Source organism: Humulus lupulus, chromosome 3 (genome assembly GCF_963169125.1).
Source record: "Humulus lupulus chromosome 3, drHumLupu1.1, whole genome shotgun sequence".
NCBI classification, from domain to species: Eukaryota; Viridiplantae; Streptophyta; class Magnoliopsida; order Rosales; family Cannabaceae; genus Humulus; species Humulus lupulus.
Window position 1 is genome coordinate 215,559,835 of NC_084795.1, and position 24,540 is coordinate 215,584,374.

Sequence of the window (24,540 nt, forward strand, 5' to 3'; positions counted from 1 at the left end):
TCCTACCTTCACTATCTTCGGGGGGTCTATTTCTTCGAGCCTGACCTCTTTGAGCTCTTCTAATGGCTCGAGGTCAGCTCTTTCCTCTATTCTCGGGTCAATTTCTTCGTCTATCTCGAAGACTACTCCGTCCTTATTCTGAATTATGCAAGTGTTTGCACACTTGTCTGTTTCTTTCCTCTAATGGAAATGCTATAGCATTCTCTCCCTGTGAGCTGGTCTCCTTTCAGTGTCTTGATGCCACTAGAAGTCGGGAACTTGATGGCCAAGTGCCTTACAGACGAAAATGCCCATAGCCCTACTAGGGCGGGTCTCCCGAGCAGTACGTTGTAGGCCGATGGTAGATCCAATACAACGAATTCCATCATCTTGGTTGTCGAGACCGGGTAGTCTCCCAAGGTTACATGGAGTTCAATGGATCCAATACAGGCAATCCCTTCTCCTGAAAATCCATATAATGTCATTGCACAGGCCTTTAGGTCACGAAGCGTGAGTCCCATCTTTTCTAAGGTGGCCTTATAGAGGATATTCACTGAGCTCCCGTTATCAACCAGGACTCGGTGAACCCACTTATTCGCGAGTTGAAGGGTGATGACCAACGGGTCGTTGTGAGGAAACTGCACATGAGATGCATCGTCCTCAGTAAAAGTTATAGGCTGAGATTCAACCCTCTAGTGTTTTGGAGCCCTAGGTTCGGGTTCTTAAGGGGACCCGTCACCAGTTTTTAGCTCATTCATGTATCGGTTTTGGGCGTTTCTGCCCGATCCTGCGAAATGAGGTCCCCCCAAGATGGTTACAACATCTTCTCCATCAATCGGAGGGGGTCGCTCGTCCTCCCTTGCTCAAGAGTTATTGTTTTGGGCAGGCGGTGGTGCAGCTGCCCTCTGACTGGTAGAAGCCTTATTAGGATTTTGGTTTCTTACATATTGCCTGAAATATGCTCTCAAGATCAAGCCTTCAATCTCGTCTTTTAGTTTCCTGCATTCATCGGTTTTATGTCCGATATCTCTATGGAATCTGCAGTATTTGCTGGAGTCTCTCTTTGCTTTCTTATTCCTCATAGGGTTAGGACGCCTGAAAGGGACCTGGTTGTCATTAGCCAGGTAGATATTCTCCCGAGCCTCATTCAGCTCGGTGTACACGGAGAAATATTGTTCCCCTTTCTTCTTCTTCCCCCCTTCCGCCTCTGGATTATTCCTTTCATTCTTCTTTCTTTCAGAAGGGTTATCCATAGAGGGTTTTGTGGTCGTAGGATCCGCCGAGGTCGAGGCAGAGTTTATGTTTGTTGTTGTAGTTACGAGCTGAGAGGCCATATTCAATGCTGACCTTGCCTCTTGTACATTAACAAACCTCTGAGCTCGTCGATTGAACTCGGTTAAGGACCTCACGGGTTTCCTCTACATATCTTCCCAGAGAGGGCTTCCAGGCATTACCGCAGCTCGGACAGCCATCAGATAACTGTTGTCATCTACGTCACGAGCTCGGGTGACATCCAGATTGAAGCTTGTAAGGTAACTTTTCAATGTTTCATTCGACTGCTGTCGGACATTGGTCAAGGCAGACACATCGGGCCTTATTCCAATCATGGCTCTGAATTGCTTCTTGAAATCTCCAGATAATTTATCCCAGGAAGCAATTGAATGCCTCTTATATTTTTCAAACCAATTTTTTGCTGATCCTGTGAGCGAGGCTGGAAACAGCAAGCATCTGAGCTCGTAGCCCACGTTACTCGCTCTCATAATTGTATTGAACATTCTCAAGTGGCTGTATGGATCAGAATTCCCATCAAATGGTGGGACATGAGGAATTTAGAATCCTTGAGGAAAGGGGGTGTTGGAAATATGGGGGGCGAAGGGCTCGAGTTCCTCGTCGAACTCTTCGTCCCGATCCCGACCTCGTTCATTTTGTAAGAGCCTGAATGCTCTTTCCAGTTGTTTGATCCTTTCTTGGACTGGATCCATGGGGGATTGGACTTGAAACTGGTTATCGTTGATCACAATTCTAGCTTTGCGCCTCTGCATAGGATTCGTGTGTCCATTGAGGTGATCCCTCAGGTCTGGGTTCGAGGGGTTATCATTACCCCGATTCTGGTTCAGGTGTTACCGTAAATCTGGGTGTTCCCTTTGATTCCCAGTATTTATGCATCCTTGGTCATACATACTGACTGATCTAGTGTCTCCTGAGCCTTCAATGATATGGCTCATCGCGTGGTTGTTCCGAGATGGGTTCCTTTCTGGCTGTCTCGTCTTAATAGTGTGAGACCGAGACATTTGGTTTCTTGTGGGTTGGGAAACTTTATGCTCCCTAGCAATCTCCCCATTCCCACATTTTTTCCAAACTCGCCTTTCCCTATCACCCTGAGTTGGTTGCGTGTTTCTCCGAGTTGGTGAGGGATACCTTATCGGCGACGGTGGGTGCGTTATGGGTGATGGTGGTTGCCATCCATTACGGGGCCTAGAAGGTCTCGAGTTTGCCTGTGCTGGTTCAGGAGCATTCTGTGTGTTACCAGGATTTTGGGTCCGAGCCTCCGTGGCGGCACGGTTATTCCCAATCTTGGTCGGTACCTCACTAGTTGAGTTGGCAGGAGCTCCAGCCCGAGTACTTCTCTGGGGCCTTGAGGGAGCAGGCTGTTCTGCAGGTGGCGGAGGTTGCTCCATTCTTCGTGTGGCAGCATTTTTACGAGGTCACCCATGGGGCCTGCGTGGTGGAACATGAACATCTCGAGGAGGTCGAGCTTGGGCGTCAGGCGGAGGCGGGGGCTGAGCCATCTGCGCCTCGACAGCCAATCTGGCCAGCTCTTCGTTACATTTCTTGGCCTACGCCAACTGCTTTCGCAACTGACAGTTTTCAAGCTCCACAATAGGGGTATATCATTCGGGGTTGTAGTACATGTCCTCGTCGTCCCTGGGGGCCGGTGGTCCTCGAGAGTTAGAGGAACTACTTCTCTCATCAGGGTCCAAATTCATCATAGGCTGCTTCCCAGGGTGCTGGTGGTAGTCAGCTTCCTCTAAGATTTCCTCCTCAGGAACACTGGGATCATTCGCGGCCATAGTTGATTCAGGGAGGCTTCTTCGACTAAATAGACTCACGTATGTGCTGCTTAATGCTCTCAATGAAAGCACCTAACTGTTGACACTGCTTTTCGTCAACTTAAATCGAAGAGCAATTAAACAACGTAAACTATGAAGCGAATGAATAATGAAGAAAGACAAGAGGGTTTTTACGTAGTTCAGCAGTTAATTCTGCCTAGTCCACGAGTCTATGTTATTAAGACTTAGAGATTTTTGGAAATTCTTCAAAGATGAATTACCCAGAGATTTCTCTCAAGCCAAAAGAAATCGATCATTTACAAGGGGTCATTCCTCCTCTATTTATAGGGGAGGTTACAGAGTTCATTCCCACATATTTCGGGAAGATATTCTGTATACCAATTTAAATAATGACATTAAATGTAATTTCTCCTATATACATGGAAACGTCCCATAAGAATCGGGAATAGATAATAGACTAAATGATGTCCCTTAAATATTGGGATTATACAACAATAAATATGTTCATATGTAACGGGCTATCCCAAGTGACTCATCGGGTCTTCGAGATCAGCAATCGGCATTGTGGCTGTCAAGACTTATGGTACTGCTACGAGCTTGCCACCCTACTTCAGGACATGCTCAGAGTAGATAGACACTGTCGAAGCTATCACACTCGAGCTTGCACTTCCCAAGCTCAGACTGTTTAATCCGAAGACAATCGATAACTGATCTATCCTAACGTCGTGCCATTTCGACCTCAGAAAGCATCCCGAGGTTACACATCTTCGAGGTCGTTGTTTTACTTAAGAGATTTTACAGCTAGACCATAAAATGTTTTCATACATTTCGAGCTCACACTTGACGAGCCCAGTTTTCGAGGTCATAACCTCTGGTCTCGAAATCTGGGTGTAACATCACTAAAAAAGGAATGATAAGGGACTTAAATGTTTCAATTTTGAAAGAACGATGACTTTAGCCGCCAATTTTCATATAATTATTTTTTTTCAAGAAGATTAAATACTCTATAATTAACATATAAAAAAAATATTTCTTAGATTTTTTAAGGGGCTATTGACTATCCTAAACAAGTTGTGGTTCTACCATTGTATAATCTTATATTATTTTTTTTAAATACAAATTTAAGACAAAATAATTTTTTTTACAATATATCAATTTCTCTATATTTTCTTTACATCATTTAAATATTATATACTTAAATATTTTTATTAATTAAAATAATAGAAAAGAATAAATAAAAAATAAAAACTAATAAATTTAGAGAGAGAAAGAAAGAAAATTTAATAATTAAAAAAAATTGTTTAAAGGAGCTCTAAAAATCTTGATGGAAATTATTAATATAAAAGATTAACATTAATAATTTCTTTATCTACATTTATAGATTTTTTAGAGCTCCTTTAAACATTTTACAAAAGTATTTATTCAATTTTTTTCTTTCTCTCTCCAAATTTATTATTTTGTATTATTTTAGTTAATGAAAAATATTTAAATAATGCAAAGAAAAAAATTTAGAAACTAATATATGACATAATGTAAAAAAAATATATTTTTAAAATTTTTTAATTAAAAATATTAATATGAAATTATATAGTGGTATAATCACAACTTGTCAATGGTAGTCAATAGTCCCCTTAAAAAATCTAAGAAACAAATTTTTTTATAGGTTAATTATCGAGTATTTAATCTTCTTGAAAAAAAAATATGGAAATTGGCAACTAAATTCCTCGTTCTTTCAAAATTGAAGCATTTAAGTCATTAATCCTTTCTGTTTTAGTGGGAATAGTCCATAGGATTCTTGTTTAGTCCCCAGAGAATGGTTTGGGGAAAATGTGCAACAATTATGTAATGTTGGGGACTTTTGCCAACAAAAAATAAAAGATAAGAGACTTAAATGCTACACTTGAAAAAGAATAGGGATTTTAGCCGCTAATTACCCTAAAAAGTATAATTAAATATTATTGAAATGAGTAAAATTGAGAAAAAAATAAAGAAAAATATTGAATAAAGATCATAAAGTTCAACTTATAAATAATTTTAAAAGTAATTTTTTTTTATCTGTGTTATGATGATATTGGTCACATGAAAGTTTACATTTTTTATTTTCTTATTCAATTTATCTTTATTTTATACTGTTTTTTTACATTATTGTACTATTATTAAATTTTACTTTTAATATTTTAAGTCTAAGTTAAAGTTAATTTATGTTTTTTTATAAAAAATTTATTAATATAAACTCTTAAAGATTTTTATAGAATAAATTAAAGGGATATTTGCGACAAATCCCCCTATTCTTTTCGGCTTCACGCACAAATAATTTATTAGTCCATGTAGTTATTTATGTAGCAATAACTTAGAGATGTGTAATATTAATAAAAAAATTTGACGGTAATACTCCCAACTATTACGTTTTTGTTGCAACCATCCACTTTTGAACGTTAAATGTTAGTATGGAATAATGATGTCCATGTGTCGTTAATTTATTATTCCATGTAGTTATTGATGTGGCAATAACTTGATGATGTGTAATATTATAAATTAAAAAGAATGAAATAATTGAACATTTAAAATTATTTTTAAAATAAATTTAATTAATTATTTAAAAAATGGAAAATAAATTTTGAATATATTCGTTTCTTCTTCTCCCCCAAACCTGAAACCTAAATCTAATTTTCCCCAAACCTAAACCATTTTCCAGCCAACTCAGTCGTCTCTCAAGACCACCATGAACGACATGTTCCGCCTTTGTACGAGCAAATCCCCAGAAAAAATAAACGGTGACGGGGACTTGAGCTCAAAGAACGGCGACGACGGCTTGGGCTCCACGAACGACGACAACGACTTGGCTTCATGAACGATGACTGTGGCTTGGGCTCCACGAACAGTGATGGTGGCTTGGGATGATAATAGCGGGCTCCACGATGAACAAATCTGGGTAGGTGTGGCACTGTCGTCCTCATGCGTAGTCCCCAACCGCCACCAGCAAACTCCGGTGAGTTGACGATGGCTACTTTCATGAACGTCCAACAAATTTTCTGGGTATATTACTTGGATCTATGTTTGTGTGTGTGTATATATGTATATATGTATGCGTGTGTTAGAAATTCTATAGGTTGTGTGTGTACGAAGAAATATATATATGTATATAATGATATGAATGTTTGAAGATGAACATTGAAATGGGCTTAATGGTAAGGGTTAGATCTGGAAATAAAGTATTTGGGTAATGGATTTATGGTTAATGTAGATGAGAAGATGAATCTATGATTAATGTATTTGAAAGTTAGTTAACTACTGCTACTCAACTACTCAGACAATTACACAATAAATTTATCAAATTAAAATCATATTGGAATCATAATTAAGTGCAAGAATAATGAAAATGACACAATCATTTTTACATGGTTCAGCCATGATTTCTCACAACCTACTCCATGGGACCTAGTCTAGAGGTGAAGCAAATTCACTAAAATAATCAAATTATTACAAATACTAACAACAAAAACACAAATTAAAACTCCCTTCTAATTTGGTTTACAAACAACAAACAACTCCCTATTTTGTAAAAGTCTTCAAGCAACGAGCCTCCCACTAGTTTTGAATGTTGCTGGACTCCTTCCAACTACTGCTCAAGCTCCCCTTGGGACATATCTTGAAATCCCTTCAAGGTTTACACTAAGACAAATGGTGAGGAATCACCAAAACGCCACGAGCAATGAACAATGAAGCATCTAGAGCTTCAGACCTTTTATAGAGAATGTTTCTTGGAGAAGACACTTTTTAGCTGCTAAAAGGGGTGAGGAAAAAATGGACCAAGCGAATATATATGCTAGGGCTAAAAATAGAAAACAAGCTAAGCAAGTCATGTGCTGAAATAGAAATCACATGCTACTAGGCTATCGATGTTATAACATGAAAAACAATGTTTAAACATGAAAAACAATGCATGACAAAAATAACACTTACAAACTCCCCCTTTGGCATGCATATGAACAACTAACTAATTTATACTTTTAGCACATAAAGCTGACAAGAAAAAACAACAGACATATTTGATGACAACAGCTAATTAAATTAGATAAATTGTCATATCAGGATGCCAATAGCAAAAACACTTGCTCAAAATACAATCAGATACCAACAGAGAATATTCAAAAGCAGAAGGTAGTAAAAATAGTTCAAACACAGCTAAAAGGACGACAGACAATGTTAGATAACAAAAAAGAATCTAACAAAACTCCCCCTCAGTGTTTAGAGGGCATGCCAAAGTTGAACCACAACTACTTGGAGAAAGAAGGTTGCTTCTTCTTCTTGCGATGCTTAAAGGTGCCCGGCGACACAACAAACTCCCCCTGAGGGGCAGCGAAAGGAGGCACATACTGGGTATCTGCAGGCTAGGAACCAGTGGCAATAGGACTAGGGACTTGCTCCCCCTGAGATGGTGGTGCTTCCTCAAAGGAGACATCATTAGCGGAGGACAGGACTGCGAGAGGAGGCAGACCAAGGTGCTAAGAACTGCAGATTGAAATGCTTGATTCTAAACTTGGGCCAATCTGAACTCAGATTTGAAGGACCAAACCTCAGTGCTGAGAGAATGAATCCACTCAAATAATCGATACTTCCATGAGGAGTGTTTGTGTAAAACGCCCTAATCTAATACTTTGTAAAATATTTGCATACTCATGAATTTATAGGAGAAAAACCACTTATTATAAAAATTTCAATGGGGCCTTGCTAAAACATGCAAGTTGGGCCCAATAGTTTAAAAAGAAAACAATAGTTTTCATGCAACATTTTTAAAACAAAAACAATTAAAGTTCAAGTCCCACTGATAAGTTCTGAAAGTTAAAAATAACATAACATTGTTCTTTAGAAATTGGCGTTTTAAACTGATAGTTTCTCGTCCATAGGATGCCCCCACGCCATACACACTCTAACATCGGAACCTCCCACATCACCATGCGTGCCACAGAGAAATCCTATTTGCTACATGGAAGGGAAAGTAAGGGGGTGAGCTAAAAGCCCAGTAAGGAAGTACAAATAAGACACAAGTAAACACAACAAAACATATTCACATTTATTCTAACAACCAAGATGATGGGCATCGCATTTATTCTAAATTGGATAGAATTTTCTGTAATGAGGCTTCAACTTTTTCCCAATGGGAGGTGGTATCTGATCACAGTACTTTACTTATCAAAAAAGTTGAAGTCAAGAATTTGGGGATTCAGCCTTTTCGTTACTTTAATATGTGGGCTTCTCATCATTGATTCAGAGAGATTGTGTTAGATAGATGGACTAAGCCTATCTGTTATGGGGGTGATTGTTTGTCGAGGTTGGCTCAGAAATTGACTAGGCTTAAGCATGTGCTAAAGAGATTCAACTGGAGGATTATGGGGGATGTTGGGTGCCAATTTGAGCATAGTAAATCTCTGTTCCAGCAGGCTCAGAATGCATTGTATGCTGATCCTAGCAATGATTCTTTGGTCTTGGCTGAAAGAGAAGCGTATTTGGAATATAGAAGACATGAGAAGGTCTATGAGAGTTTTATTCGAAAAAAGAGTAAGATTACTTGGCTTCTCTTTGGGGATGACAATATGACTTTTTTCCATGCCAGTTTGAAGAAAAGGAAGTTATCTAATCTCATAGTTTCTTATATATCAGCTTATGGGGCTGTTGTTGATGATTACGAGCAGGTAATTCACCATTTCCTTCATCGTTTTCAGAGCTACTTAGGTTGTTCGGGTAGAGCTAATGGTCACATTGATATGCAAAGTATCTCTTATGGCCCAGTTTTAGATATGGCTTCCCAACTGGACCTAATTAAGTCATTCACTACTCATGATGTTAAAATGGCCCCCTCTAGCATTCATCCTGTTAAAAGTCCAGGACCGGATGAGTACGGGGCTGGTTTTTTCAAGGTTCTGTGGAAAGAAATAGGTAGGGAGGTCTCACAGGCTATCCTTGAGTTTTTTGAGATAGGATTTATCCCTCAAAGCTTAAATGACACTCTCTTGGTGATGATTCTGAAGGTGGACCAGCCTTCTACTGCTGCTGACTTTAGGCCAATAGCTTGCTGCACTACCATCTATAAATGCATATCAAAGATGCTCTGCAGTAGGCTTGTTACAATCCTTCCTTTGTTGATTAATTCTAATCAAGGTGCGTTTATAAAGCATAGAACTCTTGCCTATAATGTTCTCATATTTCAAGATTTGATAATGGGATATAATAGGAAAAATAGCTCTCCTAGATGTGCTATGAAGATTGACCTTAGTAAATCCTATGATTCAATTGATTGGGACTTCTTTGAGAATTCGCTAAAGATCATGATTTGCTTGAGAGGTACCTCTTACTCGTTACTGCTAAATGGTAGAATTCAAGGTCAATTTCAGGGAGGTATAAAAGGCTTAGGCAAGGGGTTCCTATTTCTCCTTTGGTCTTTGTCATTGTGATGGATTACCTTACTCGAATGTTAATCAAAGCTTCCAAGGATAAAGGATTCAGATTTCATCCTATGTGCAAATCTCTCAATCTTGTTAATCTTTGCTGTGCGGATGATTTACTTATTTTTTGTAAGGCTAATCCTCAATCTGTCCAGATCTTGCATTCAACTCTTATTGAGTTTCCCTTGACTTCAGGAGTTTCTATTAACCTTAGTAAATCCTGTATTTACCTTGGTGGGCTGACTGATGCTGCTAAGGAGGATGTGTTGAGCTGTACTAATCTGCAGGAGGGGTCATTTCCACTGAAGGATCTTGGTGTCCCTCTTAGACCTACCAAATGCAAAGCTTCTGACTTTGAAATAATTCTCAAGAAGATTAGATTATGTCTTAATTCCTGGGCCAGCTGAAACTTGTCTTATGCTGGTAGAACTCAGTTAATTTAGTCTGTTTTAATGGGAATTAGGAATTATTGGATGAATATTTTTCTATTGCCTCAACATGTGGTTAGAAATATTAATCATTTGTGTAGGAATTTTTTGTGGGGTGTGAAGAGAACCCGCAGCAAATTTCACCTGGCATCTTGGGAATTTGTCTGTCATCCTAAAGCTTATGGAGGGCTTGGGTTTAGAGAAAGGCCTGCTTGGAACAAGACTATGATAGCTAAGTTTCTCTGGCCATTTTCTTTAAGCAGGATCAGCTATGGGTGAAATGGGTGAATACCATTTACTTAAAAGGAGTGCCAATCAGGGACTATAAATTGAAACAAGATGATAGTTGGTATTGGAGAAAACTAATCAAGCTAAGTCATTTAGTGTCTGGAACAGATTTGGATGTTGCTATAGTGCATGGTCAGCTCAGGTTGGACAAGTTGTATACTCATTTTATTTCTAGTGTGAATATTGAATATGGGCGTAAAATTTGGTGCAAGTTTTCAGTGCCTAAGCATCGGTTTGTTCTTTGGCAAGTTGTTAATAATCACTTACTCACTAGAGATCTTCTCCACAATTCTCATGTGAATATTAACTCCTTGAGCTGCCTTGTTTGTTACCAGTTGAATGAATCCCATTCGCATCTCTTCTTTGAGTGCATTTTCTCTGAGAAACTTAGATTGACCATTGCTATCTGGTTGGGGGATTTGATCTGGCCTGGGAAGTTTACTGCTTGGCTTGATTGGTCGGCTGTTTGCAGACGTGATTGGCTAGGCCAGGTGGTATCTGCTACTCTTGCAGCTGCTGTATATTTTCTCTGGTTTAACAGGAACAAGTGTGTTTTTTTATAATTGTTGTTATTCGGTTAGTAAAATAGATCAATTGATCCGGTTTTCTATCAAAACCAGAGCTCTTAATTTCAGCTCTAAGAAGTTGTCTTCTAGAGAAAGAGAAATGCTAGATTTTTTTACTGATCTGTAAATTTTTTTGGAGGAGCGTTTGCTCTAGCCTTTGTTTTGTAATCTGTTGGTTGATCAATAAATTTTCTTTCTTGATAAAAAAAAACATATTCACATTCATACATCGCTGCATATCATACTTAACTTCATCATCATAAACATCATTATTATAAACATTATCATCATAAACGTTATCATCATAAACATCATCGTCATAAACATTATCATCATAACATCATCATCATAAACATTAGCATCATAAACATCATCATCATATCTTTGTGAACATGGCCCGCTATCTTGTCCATGTCACATCTTGAGGTAAATAGGATCTCTAGTCATTGAATAACCTCGGCGTGTCTGCCCAATGAGTTACGTCTTTATATCCTTAGTAACTCGGGTTACATCTTTATATCCTTAGTAACCCCTTTGTTGTGTCGCATTCAACACGCTAACAACCATTACATATAACTGAAGTTGCGTCTTAGATCCTTAGTAACCCCTTTGCTGTGTCGCATTCAACACGCTAACAACCATTACATATCATACAACATACATAAATACATACAATCAAGTCATATAAAAGCCAAGGAAAATTACATGATTCCTTACATTCATCATCAGATCGTAACGTCATCATATCACATGGTACATTTTCATAAATATCATTTATCCTTAAACAAGCCAATCTTACCATTCATAGCATAAACAAATAGAATTCTATCTATCTTCCTTACCTCAGGTCCAAGCTAAGTAAAACAACAACTTCTCAATGAGCCTCTCTTGATAGAAAATCAAGAGCCCAACTAGAACCACCTCCTTGCTCAAAGTCTTAGAGATTTGAAACCCTTTTCCTTTCTCCTTCTTCTCCTTCTTTCTTTCCTCCTTCTCTCTAGAAAATGGCAGCCCCTTATCTCCCTTTCTCTCTCTAGCTCGCCACTCTCTCTCTCTCTTCTCTCTATGGTCGTCGGCATCGAAGCCAAAAATTGTGTCCTTTCTTTTTCTATTCCCTTTTATTCTAGCTTGTGAAAATAATGGCCTCATAAAAATAAATAGGTAAGTTTCCTATTCCTAATTCCCCATTAATTTTGTTTATTCTAAATTACTTAAATAAAAGGATTTTCATTTGATCTAAAAGGAAGAAAAAATAACACTTTATTTGTCTATCATCAATTTTGCATTATCACTATCCACATAAAATAGGAAACTCTCCTTAGCATTCCCACTACACCATGCACGTCCACCCTCCTTTCCTCTTCTATTTATTTGTTTTCTTAATTAATTAAATCTAAATAGAGGATACTACAAGTGTATAGAAATTTCTACACATGTGCACCATGCTACCATGCACTAGCACACACTTAATAACTAGGGTGCATCACTACCTACCATGCACCTTAGTGCATTCAACCAAAACTCAATTAATCACATTTTTAAAAATTAAAACAAATAAATAACACTAGCAAATAAATTCACAAAATTATACAAAAAAATTATAACAATTTAATTTAAAATCAAACAAAAAATAAATTAATTCACAACACTTAACAATTAAATAAAATAAAACAAAAAAATTTAATAACTAAGAAAAAAATTCGTGCACTACAGTTTGACACCCAACAAAGAGACCACCATAGGAACCTTAACTGAGGGACCTTTCTTCTTAGCTTTGGACCTAGTGGAGGCCAAGTTTATGGCCATGAGAGAGAGACGAGTGTCCAAGCTTTTGGAAGGGACAGCAGAGAAACAGTGAGTGACTCGTTGAATTAGACAAGGAAGGGGCAAAATCCTAGATACTCCAGGCCACAAGGCAACCTCCAAGATAACATGAAACAGATAGTGAGGTAAACTGATAGACTGGCGGGTACCCACGACAAAGAGAAAGCGAGCCAGATCAGCCCCAATCATGGACTTGTGAGCGGTGGGCTGCCAATTGAAGATAGCAACAACATGCAAGATGTGGTAGAGAGGGGTGAGTTCAGCAGCAAGAACCGCATTGGAAGCGGGCCAAGTCAAAGAAGGGTTTCCATTGAGAGTGCTAGCAACCTCATCCATGTCCGGATTAAACTCAACAAAGAAAACATGCTCATTAAGCAGGGGTAGGTGTAAACATTTTGCAATAACCAATGGAGTGAACAGAATCCAATTGCCATGCAAAAGCACTTTCCCAAAATTTTCATGAACCGGATCAATAACATCACCAGAAAGGTTAGAATAAAATTCATGAACCAAAGATGGACAGGGCACACGTAGAGCAGACATAGACTCTTTCCACCCATGAAAGTCAATAATGCCATACAAGCCCAAAGAAGTAAACTCCAAGTAATCCAAAAATCGCTCAAGCAGTAATTTTCTCAAAGAAATATTCTCAGTGAAACAATTTTTATAGGTGTCGTTCAAAAAGACGTTACCTCTAGAGGATGAGGAGGCAGAAGCCTTGCCTTTGGAGAACCGGGTGGAAGGCGGTGCCTTTGGTGCGGGTGGGGGCATGAACTTGAGCTTCTTAGCATGACATGATGGAGGCGGAGAGACTGGGGTTGACTCGGGCACAACAACAGGAGAGGGCTTATGTTTGCGAGCCATTGTCTTGACCTGACCAGGAGGCTTGGGTGAAGCAGAGGGAATGGTAGGGATTTGTTGGCGAGTGCGGGTGTGAGAGGCGATGCCAGTGGGTTTGGGTGGTGGTGGAGGGGAGGGGGCACGAGGTGGTGGGGAGGGTAGACGTGGTGGAAGGGAGGGTTCACGGGGTTGAGAAGGTATAGCCGAAGGTAGGGATGAAGGGGGGTTCGTGGGGGCGGGGAGTATGGCAGAGAGGTTAGGGTTGGGGAGAGTGAGGTCGGGGTTCAGGGATGGAGGGAGTTAGGTTTCGGGGAGGGTGGGGTCTAGGTTGATGAGGGCGGGGTGGTCGGGAGAAGGAGGGGCAGAGGAGTCAGAGGATTCAGGGGACGGGGTGGGGAGGCGATTGCGATGGCGAAGGGCGTAGAGGCGGTTGGCATTTGGAATTAGCATAAGAGAAGAATGGGAAGGGCACGAGTTAGGAGGAAAAAAACTTAAGCAAAAAATGACAAACAATAGTATTTGATATTTACTTTTTTTTTAATATGAAAAAAAACGACAGAACATGGACAGAAACGACAATGCTGAGTTGAGAAAAAGATAATGAAATTTTTTTTAAAAAATTATTTTTGAAATGTAAGACCAACTATTTGGACACAGGAGAACACAAAGAATTTGAAATATTTAAGCTAGAACAAATAACATGAAACTAAAGACAATATAGACAAAGATAAGCATCAACTTAAAAGACACAAAGCAAAATGAAAGTCTTTGTACACATTGTTGAAAAAGAAATGTAGCAAGTTGTAACATAAACCTGACAGATGCAAAAGAGAGTCTTAATAAGACCCAATATCAATATCAGCAAGACAGATGCAAAGAAAGTCAATCTCCATTTGTGTGTGAAGTGTCCTCATGAGCTGCCTGCTATAGAGTACTAGGCAAACTCTCCCTCAAAATTATTATTAATTTTTGTATATTTCTTTTTTGTTTTTGTTTTTTTTTTGTGTAGAAATCCCCTCAACAAATACCAATTAGAGAGCCAAGCACATAGGTAGCCCTCTCCACGGGCACACAGTCCTAAGTGAAGGAGCAAATTAATAGAGCAAAGTGACCCAATGGTAGCTTTCACACTAAAACATAAGGCATCTCTAATAGGGGAAACAATTCAATGCAATAATCAAGACTGAGAAGTCAATCATCAAGTAAGACTACTACTGAGCATAAGCAAGCCTACACCACTTCAAGACATATGACTGTGAAAATCAAGTTGAAGAAAGACTCACACATGCAGATAGTCAAGTTAGAAGATGAAATCTCAACCTATATTGCTTTTTTTTCAAATGCCACATGTGATCACTCAAACATACAAACTCCTATTGACTTTCTCAAGTGAACAAAAGTTTGGGAACTCAAAGCCTTTGTAAACAAATCAGCAAGTTGACTTTCAGATGCAAAATGAGATAAGACAATAAGTTTAGACTCAACTAAATCATGATAAAAGTGGTGGTGGATATCAATGTACTTGGTATGAGAATGTTGGACAGGATTTTTGGAGAGATTGATGGCACTGGTATTGTCGCAATAGATGTTCAAGGTGTCAAGACAGAGGCCATAATCACGCAAAATTTGTTTCATCCAAAGAAGTTGAGTGCAAAAACTTCCTGCCGCAATGTACTCCGCTTAAGCAGTGGAAAGCGAGATGGAGTTTTGCTTTTTGTTGTGCCAAGAGACCAGGTTGTTCCCCACATAAAAACAGCCACCTGAAGTGCTTTTCCGACATCAAGGTTACCTGCCCAATTTGAGTCACTAAAACCAACCAAAGAAAGATTAGTATCACATGAGTACCAAAGACCAAAGTTAGTGGTACCAGCCAGGTATTTTAGAATTCTTTTTACAGCAGTAAGATGTAGTTCAGTGGGGGCATATTGATATCTAGCACAAACCCCAACACTGAAACAAATATCAGGACGACTAGCAATAATGTAAAGTAAACGACCTATCATACTTCTATACAATGTTGCATCAACCTTTTTACCTGTTTTGTCTCTGATCAATTTGGCAGTGGTGCCCAAAGGAGTGCGAGCATGTCTTGCATTTTCTAAACCAAACTTTTTTAGCATATTTTTGGCATATTTTGATTGAGACAAGAAAATGCCACTACCTAGTTGTTTGATTTGTTAACCAAGAAAGTAACTTAGTTCACCAACCATGCCCATTTCAAATTCCTTTTTCATTAGTTGAACAAAGGAGTGAGTGTGTGCCTCACAAGTGGATCCAAAAACTATGTCATCTACATAGATTAGGGCACAAACAATACCAGGATTCAGAGGTTTAATAAACAAAGTTTGATCAGCATTGCCTCTAGTATACCCATTTTCAAGCAAGTAAGATGTAAGACGATAATACCATGCCCGAGGGGCTTGCTTAAGCCCATACAATGCCTTGTTTAGTGTGTACACATGATCTCCATGATGAGGATCCTCAAATCCAGGTTCAGTATTGCTTATCATCCTCAGACAGATGGGCAATTTGAGAGGACGATCCAGATCTTGGAAGACATGCTGCGGGCATGTGTGCTGGACTTTGGTGGATCTTGGAGTAAGTATCTACCTTTGATAGAGTTCTCCTACAACAATAGTAATTAGTCTAACATTGGAGTTGCACCTTATGAGATGTTGTATGGTAGGAAGTGTAGGTCTCCCATTCATTGGGATGAGACAGGTGAAAGGAGATACATAGGTCCTAAGGCAGTTTAGAGGACCAGTGAGGCCATTGAGAAGATTAGAGCTCGGATGCTCGCTTCTCAGAGTAGATAGACGAGCTATGCAGATCCCAAGTGCAGGAACGTGGAGTTCCAAGTGGGAGACTAAGTCTTCTTTAGAGTCTCGCCATGGAAAGGGATGAGAAGGATTAGGAAGAAGGGCAAGCTGAGTCCTAGATTTGTAGGTCCATTTGAGATCCTGGAGAGGATTGGTCAGGTGGCTTACGGGTTGGCCTTGCCTCTGGCGTTGTCAGCCGTGTATAATGTATTTCATGTTTCAGCCCTTCAGAGGTATGTATCTGATGTGAATCATATTTTGAGTTATGAAGATCTGGAGCTTAGGGCATATCTCTCCTTTGAGGAGCAGCTAGTCCAGATTCTTGACAGAAAAGATAAGGTCCTCAGGAATAAGACGATACCTTTGGTTAAGGTATTGTGGAAGAATATCAAGGTCGAGGAAGTGACCTGGGAGCTGGAGTCAGATATGCAGAGTCAGTATCCCAAGCTGTTCAGGTAAATTTCGAGGACGAAATTTCTATAAGGAGGGGATAGTTGTAATGCCCCGAAATTCCTGATGCGGTTTAATGGCTGGATTAGTAGGACGGGAGGGCCATAACTGTTTAATTATGCCATTAAATGATTATATGCATGTTTATGTGAATTATATTATAATATGATGTTATATGCATGCATGTGGGTCCACATTTGATTATTAGGGTATTTTGGTAATTTGGCCCGTTGAGGGTATATTTGTGTATTTGGGTGCATATTGTGATTTGTGAATGAGATCCCATTATTATGTAGATATATTCGAGCTATTCGGCATGAGACGGTCTTATATTTCAAATTAGCGGTTTTGTCATAACGAGGGGTCTTATATTGGCATATTGAGTAATGAGAATGTTATTTGATGATAAATTGGGAGTTATTGAGACCAGGATGGAATTCAGGAGGTTTTGACTATAATGTTCCCGGGAGTGTTTTTGGGACCCCGAGCAATAGGTTTTATTTGAGGTTACTTAAGCTCGAAGTAGCTTTTCAGATAGAACCGTACGTTAGAAAACCTCTCGTTCTTTTCCCGTTAGTTTGTTTTACCGCTTGAAGCATTTTCGAAGAAATCTCAAGCGAGGATCGAGGCATAGCGATCCTAGGAAATATTAGAAGCTTCTTGACCGAAGGATTTGACGAGAAAAAATCCAATCAAAGGTAATCTAAGTTTTAAATTTTGATTTTTTAGAGTTTCTAAGATTATAATTGGATTTTGTGAATCGTTGAGTTTTTGGTTCGATTGAGCCTCGAGATTTGATGGTTTTGGATCATTGGGAAGCTTGGGAACTTTGATTTGATGATTTGGAAGTGTTTAGGTATGATTTTGGGGTATTTAGGATGATGGAAAACGAGTTTGGGGACGGTTCTGGGTTGGGGGCCGCGACCCTGTTCTTGGGCGCCGCGGCCCTAGCTCGAAGAAGCAGGTGGAACGATTTTTCCTTCCTGGGTGCCGCGGCCCTAGGTGTAGGGCGCTGTGGCTCTTTCTCCTGGAGTGGCTCGGAGCCGCGGCTCAAGGTGTTAGGGCCGCAACCCTTGGGCAGGTTTGAGCCCGTTTGAGTGTTTTGGCCTCGGGAACTTGATTTTAGGCCTTGGGATGGTCCTACTTCTCGGATTAGTGGGGATTGATGTCCCGGAGACTAGATCTTGGTTTGGGAACCTTCGATGTTCATTTTATTGATGGTATCCTATATTTGGTTATGACTAGGTGACCGCTAAAGGATTAAAAGTCAGATCGTTCTCAAGGGTCGTTCTTTTATTCATTCTCGCTCGAATCAGAGGTAAGAAAAACTGCACCCTGTGTATATGACATGCATGATTGTTGTTGAGGCATGTTGGTTGATAAATGTGGACATTGATTGCATATTAAATGCTAGCGAATGTTGTTTACTTGTGTATGGCACTTGTTAGTCAGGGACGACACTGGTCGCGTATGACTGACCTAAGAGTCAGGAACGGCATAAGCGTCCTGAACGCAGGGCCGAATGAAGATTAGATCTAATCGATATCAGCATTGAATGACTCTAAGGCATTAATGCTGGACCAAACCTAAGGTCGATGAAACTTATAAGCGCTTGGCTAGTCTAAGACTAGTTACTCAGAGCCAGGGCCTAAGGCCTAGGTGACTACTTGTCACATGGCTAGGGAACAGTGTTCCATAGTTATGACTCTAGAGTCATGAGGAAGGTTATGTTGGTGACTACTCATCATGCACATATCCTGTTTAAGCTAGTGAAAGGTTCACTTATCTATTAAGCCCCGGTTACCATATCGTCACATGGCTAAAGGGAGTTGTACCCACCTTAGTGACTTTTGCGACTGTCACTTACCTGTTTTGGACTGGAAGTCCTGAATGACTATTATGATCATTGTTGATATTATATCATGCTATATTGTGTTTTCTTCTGGGCCTTGGCTCATGGGTGCTATGTGGTGCAGGTAAAGGGAAAGAAAAGCTCACCCAGCCTTGAGTGGAGAGCTTAAGTGGTGACGTGTACATATGCGGCCGCTTGACCACCACAGCCAAGGAGTTCTCAGAGGAACTAGGGGGTTTACCCTATTATTTCCGCTTAGTTCGGCGGGTTGTAAATTTGAAATAGTAGTGACCATTTTGAGTTGTAAATAACTGGTATAATATTTTATGGGCCCATGAACAGTTTTATATTTAATAAAATATATCATTTCCTTTTCATTGGTTTTCCACCTTAGCCTGTTAATAGCACTAAAAGCACCTTTTTGACCAAAGCACTCGAGTAGCGAGTCAAATTTCCAGTTCACCATTCACCGTAACTGTTCTGGGGTAACCAGGGCGTTACAACTTAGTATCAGAGCGTGCCAAGGTTAGGGTTCCTATAGACTGGATGGGCATGTACACACATCACTGAGGTCAAGCTCGACTCATGGTTTCGTAATTATTTATGTAGTTATATGTATAACTGCTTAAATATACTATATATGTTTTACCTGTATACTTTAAACACCATGTTAAACATGTGCCTTGAATAATACATTCTCAGAAACCATGTGCTAAATAGTACTAAAATTGTGAATTATTATGTGATACATGCTAAGTGTTAAATGATATAAACATGTATGAGCTTGTATATTGTATGACTGTGGAATATGATAATTGTATGCTTGTTCTTGGACCGTAAGGCAGCAAGAGGTTTAGTTATTACTACCTGACTGGCCATATTGACCATTGTTTCAGCAATGTATCAGTAATAAGAATGAATCCAGGGCAGACAGATACTTCAGCTGGCCAAAGTGATCAAGGCCAGAATAATAGTAGTCAGGGTCAGGAAAATGACCAATCACAGATTCCACAGCGAGCTCCTATAAACTGGCAGCAGATAATCGGTGATGTGCAGGCAACAATGTTGAGATAGGGAGAAGAGCTTCACCTCATGAGACAACAGCAAGCGCCTGCAGTGGCCAATGTATCAGAGGCACCTCCTGTGTCGGTGCCAGCGGTAGAGCAGTTGCCCGAGGTTTGAAATAAATGGGAGCCTCTCTATGAAAGGTTCAGGAAGCAACAACCTTCAGTGTTTGAGGGCAGTGTAGATCCTGCCAAGGCGAAGCAATGGATGAGTATGATTACCACTATCCTTGATTTCATAAGGGTATCTGGTAATGAGAGGGTGGCCTATTCCACTTATATGTTTCGAGAGGATGCCCGGATCTGGTGGGAGGTTATTACCCAGACCAGAAATGTAAATGCCCTGAGTTGGGAGGAATTTCAAACTCTATTTAATGAAAAATATTATAATGATGCCATCAGGGCGGCGAAGGCCGAGGAGTTCATAAGGCTACTTCAGGGAAGTTTGTTAGTCACTGAGTATGCCTTAAAATTTGATCGTTTGGCGAAATTTTCCATTGAGCTGGTTCCCACTGATTGGACCAGAAGAGAGAGATTTCTTCAGGGGCTACAGCCTGGGTTAGCCCGTGATGTACATATCACCACTGTGGCTGGGGTTACTACCTATGCACAGGTGGTTGAGAAGGCACTCACAACTGAGAATGCAGAGAACAAGATCTGGAAAGATAGTGCAGCTAGGAAGGAATTCAGGAGGCCAGGTCCTCCATTTGTGGGTTCTGGTAGGGGTGTAGGCCCCAGTGATCAAAAGAGGAAGGTTCCTGACACCTTCCCAGTTCCAGGTCCTGATAGGCGGCCCCGTGGTATTTCAATGGGTCATCCAGGTGGTAGTGAAGCCTGGTAGTCTTATCCTGAATGCCCTAGATGCAAGAGGCATCATTTGGGAGAGTGTAAGGCAAGGGCCTGTTTCTCATGTGGAGCAGTGGGTCATCTTAAAAAGGATTTCCCTAAGGCTAGAAAAGAAGAACCCAGGAAAGCGGACAGCTCGACCCCAACTCGAGTGTTCGCATTGACTCAAGCAGAAGCTGAGGCTTCTCCCTTAGTTGTTACAGATCAGATTCTTAGTGCTGGAACCCCTTATAATGTATTGATTGATTCTGGTGCTACACATTCTTTTGTTGCTAGTAGTATTATTGATAGACTGTGTAGACCCTGTGATTTTTATGCTGTGGGGTTTGGAAATTTGTTATCCACTAGAGAGTTAGTGGTATCCAGGAGATGGGTCAGATCTTTGCCAGTGACAGTGGAGGGCAGAGAGTTGTCAATGGATTTGATAGAGTTTGTTATGACTGACTTTGATATGATATTGGGTATGGATTGGCTGGCGAAGTACGGGGCCACCATTGATTGCAGAAGGAAAATGGTCACCTTTGAGCCTGAAGGTGAGGATCCTTTTGTGTTTGTTGGTATTGTGCATCGACCTCGTATACCTATGATTTCTATATTGAGGGCTAGGGATCTATTGCAAGGAGGTTGCATTGGATTCTTGGCCAGTGTGGTTGATACCAATCAGGTCGTGTCAGTGAGACCAGAAGAGACCAGGTTAGTTTGTGAACTCTTGTATGTATTTCCAGAAGATTTTCCAGGGTTGCCGCCGCATAGAGAAATTGAGTTCGTGATAGAACTGGAACCAGGGATGGAGCCAGTGTCTAGAGCACCTTACAGAATGGCCCCAGCTAAGTTAAAAGAATTAAAAGTACAGTTGCAAGAACTGTTGGATTTGGGTTTTATCAAACCTAGTTTCTCACCTTAGGGTGCGCCAGTTCTGTTTGTGAAAAAAAAGGATGGTTCTCTAAGGATGTGCATTGATTACCGAGAACTGAATAAGTTGACAATCAAGAACAAGTATCCTTTTCCAAGGATAGATGATTTGTTTAATCAGGTGCAAGGTAAGAAGGTATTCTCAAAGATCGACCTTCGTACTGGTTATCATTAGTTGAGGGTCAAGGAGGGAGACATACCAAAGACTGATTTTCATACCAGGTATGGGCATTATGAGTTCTTGGTTATGTCTTCTGGATTGACTAATGACCCTGATGCTTTTATGGATCTGATGAACAGAGTGTTCAAGGATTATCTGGACCAGTTTGTGATCGTCTTCATCGATGATATTCTGGTATAGTCTCACTCAGAGTTAGAGCGTGAGCAGCATCTGAGGTTGGTTCTACAGAGACTGAGGGAACACAGACTGTTTGCAAAGTTCAAGAATTGTGAGTTCTGGTTATCGCAGGTATCCTTTCTTGGGCATATTGTCAGTAATGAGGGGATTAAGGTAGATCCAGCGAAGATTGAGGCGGTCAAAGATTGGCCAATGCCAAAGAATGCTTCTGAGGTTAGAAGTTTCCTTGGATTGGCTAGTTATTATAGGCGTTTTGTGGAAGGGTTCTCAAAAATAGCTACTGCATTGACTGAACTGACATGCAAGAGCCAGAAATTTGTGTGGTCAGATAAATGTGAGAACAGCTTCCAGGAACTGAAGCAGAGATTGATTACAGCTCTGATTCTGAGTCTTCCGGCAGATCAGGAGAAGTTTGTGATTTATTGCGATTCTTCTCATCAGGGTTTGGGTTGTGTTCTGATGCAGTCAGAGAAGGTAATTGCTTATGCTTCTCATCAGTTGAAGGAGTATGAAAAAAGATATCCCACTCATGATTTAGAGTTAGCAGTTGTGGTCTTTGCTTTAAAGATATGGAGGCATTATCTTTATGGAGAGAAGTGTGAGATCTATACAGACCACAAGAGCCTAAAATACTTCTTCACCCAGAAAGACTTGAATATGAGGCAAAGGTGTTGGCTGGAGTTAGTAAGAGATTATGATTGTGAAATTTTGTATCATCCAGGAAAAGCCAACGCGGTAGTTGATTCTTTAAGCCGGAAGGGTCCGGGACAGATTTATGGTATGAGGCTGATAGCCAGAGAGTTAGCTGATGATATCACCAGAACTGGTATAGAGTTGCTGGTGGGCCAGTTGGCTAATATTACTCTACAGTCTACGCTGTTGGAGAGAATCAAGGAGGATCAGTTGAGTGGTCCAAAACTGATCAAGATTAGAGAGGGTGTTCTAGCTAGAGCATCCAGAGATTATACAGTGTCTGAGTTAGGCTTATTGAGGTGCAATGGGCGGATATGTGTTCCGTTAGACACTGCTTTGAGGTGAGAGATTCTGGATGAATCTCATACTACACCTTACTTTTTCCATCCAGGAACCATGAAGATGTATCAGGATGTGAGATCGTTGTATTGGTGGCCGGGGATGAAGAGAGATGTAGTAGAGTATGTGGCTAAGTGCTTGACATGTCAATAGTTCAAGGCTGAGCATCAGAGGCCGGAAGGGTTATTGTAGCCTCTGGATATTCCAGAGTGGAAGTGGGAGGACATCACAATGGATTTTGTGGTGGGCTTACCTAGGACTGTTGGTCAGCATGATTCTATTTGGATGATAGTGGATCGCTACACCAAGTCAGCTCACTTCTTGCCAGTGAGGATTACTTATACAGTTGATCAGTATGCAGATCTCTATGTGAGAGAGATCGTGCGCCTGCATGGAGCGCCAAGGTCGATCGTGTCAGATCGAGACCCTACTTTTACTTCCAAGTTTTGGGGGAGTTTACAGAAATCCATGGGTACACAATTGAAGTTCAGTACTGCTTATCATCCTCAGACAGATGGGCAATCTGAGAGGACGATCCAGATATTGGAAGACATGCTGCGGGCATGTGTGCTGGACTTTGGTGGATCTTGGAGTAAGTATCTACCTTTGATAGAGTTCTCCTACAACAACAGTTACCAGTCTACCATTGGAGTTGCACCTTATGAGATGTTGTATGGTAGGATGTGTAGGTCTCCCATTCATTGGGATGAGACAAGTGAAAGGAGATACTTAGGTCCTGAAGCAGTTTAGAGGACCAGTGAGGCCATTGAGAAGATTAGAGCTCGGATGCTCGCTTCACAGAGTAGACAGAAGAGCTATGCAGATCCCAAGCGCAGGAACGTGGAGTTCCAAGTGGGAGACTATGTCTTCCTTAGAGTCTCGCCATGGAAAGGGGTGAGAAGGTTTGGGAAGAAGGGCAAGCTGAGTCCTAGATTTTTAGGTCCATTTGAGATCCTGGAGAGGATTGGTCAGGTGGCTTACAGGTTGGCCTTGCCTCCGGCGTTGTCAGCAGTGCATAATGTATTTCATGTTTCAGCTCTTCGGAGGTATGTATCTTATGTGAATCATATTTTGAGTTATGAAGATCTGGAGCTTGAGGCATATCTCTCCTTTGAGGAGTAGTCAGTCCAGATTCTTGACAGAAAAGATAAGGTCCTCAGGAATAAGACGATACCTTTGGTTAAGGTATTGTGGAGGAACAACAAGGTCGAGGAAGCGACCTGGGAGCTGGAGTCAGATATGCAGAGTCAGTATCCCAAGCTTTTCAGGTAAATTTCGAGGATGAAATTTCTGTAAGGAGATGATAGTTGTAATGCCCCGAAATCCCTAATGCAGTTTAATGGCTGGATTAGTAGGCTGGGAGGGCCATAACTGTTTAATTATGCCATTATATGATTATATGCATGTTTATGTGAATTATATTATAATATAATGTTATATGCATGCATGTGGGTCCACATTTGATTATTAGGGTGTTTTGGTAATTTGGCCCGTTGAGGGTATATTTGTATATTTGGGTGCATATTGTGATTTGTGAATGAGATCCCATTATTATGGAGATATATTTGAGCTATTCGGCATGAGACAGTCTTATATTTCAATTTAGCGGTTTTGTCATAACGGGGGTCTAATATTGGGATATTGAGTAATGAGAATGTTATTTGATGATAAATTGGGAGTTATTGAGACCAGGATGGAATTCTGGAGGTTTTGACTATAATGTTCCCGGGAGTGTTTTTGGGACCCCGAGCACTAGGCTTTATTTGAG

General features: G+C 40.4%; 1 protein-coding gene across 1 annotated transcript; it reads left to right on the plus strand.

The window, feature by feature from the left end:
- The first annotated feature begins 8,440 nt into the window (after positions 1-8,440).
- Positions 8,441-10,772, plus strand: LOC133825389 (uncharacterized). Its single transcript, XM_062258340.1, has 3 exons — positions 8,441-9,392; positions 9,443-9,891; positions 10,185-10,772. Exons 1-3 carry the CDS (start codon positions 8,441-8,443, stop codon positions 10,770-10,772), a joined length of 1,989 nt encoding a protein of 662 aa, XP_062114324.1.
- Positions 10,773-24,540: the final 13,768 nt, after the last annotated feature.

What these genes read in the sequence shown, in the direction of transcription:
- LOC133825389 (XM_062258340.1), top strand. Translation starts at nt 8,441, where the DNA reads ATGGGGGATGTTGGGTGCCAATTTGAGCATAGTAAATCTCTGTTCCAG. An exon ending in GATCATGATTTGCTTGAGAG is followed by an intron (nt 9,393 to 9,442) that starts GTACCTCTTACT and finishes GGTCAATTTCAG; the next exon opens with GGAGGTATAAAAGGCTTAGG. An exon ending in GATTATGTCTTAATTCCTGG is followed by an intron (nt 9,892 to 10,184) that starts GCCAGCTGAAAC and finishes TTCTTTAAGCAG; the next exon opens with GATCAGCTATGGGTGAAATG.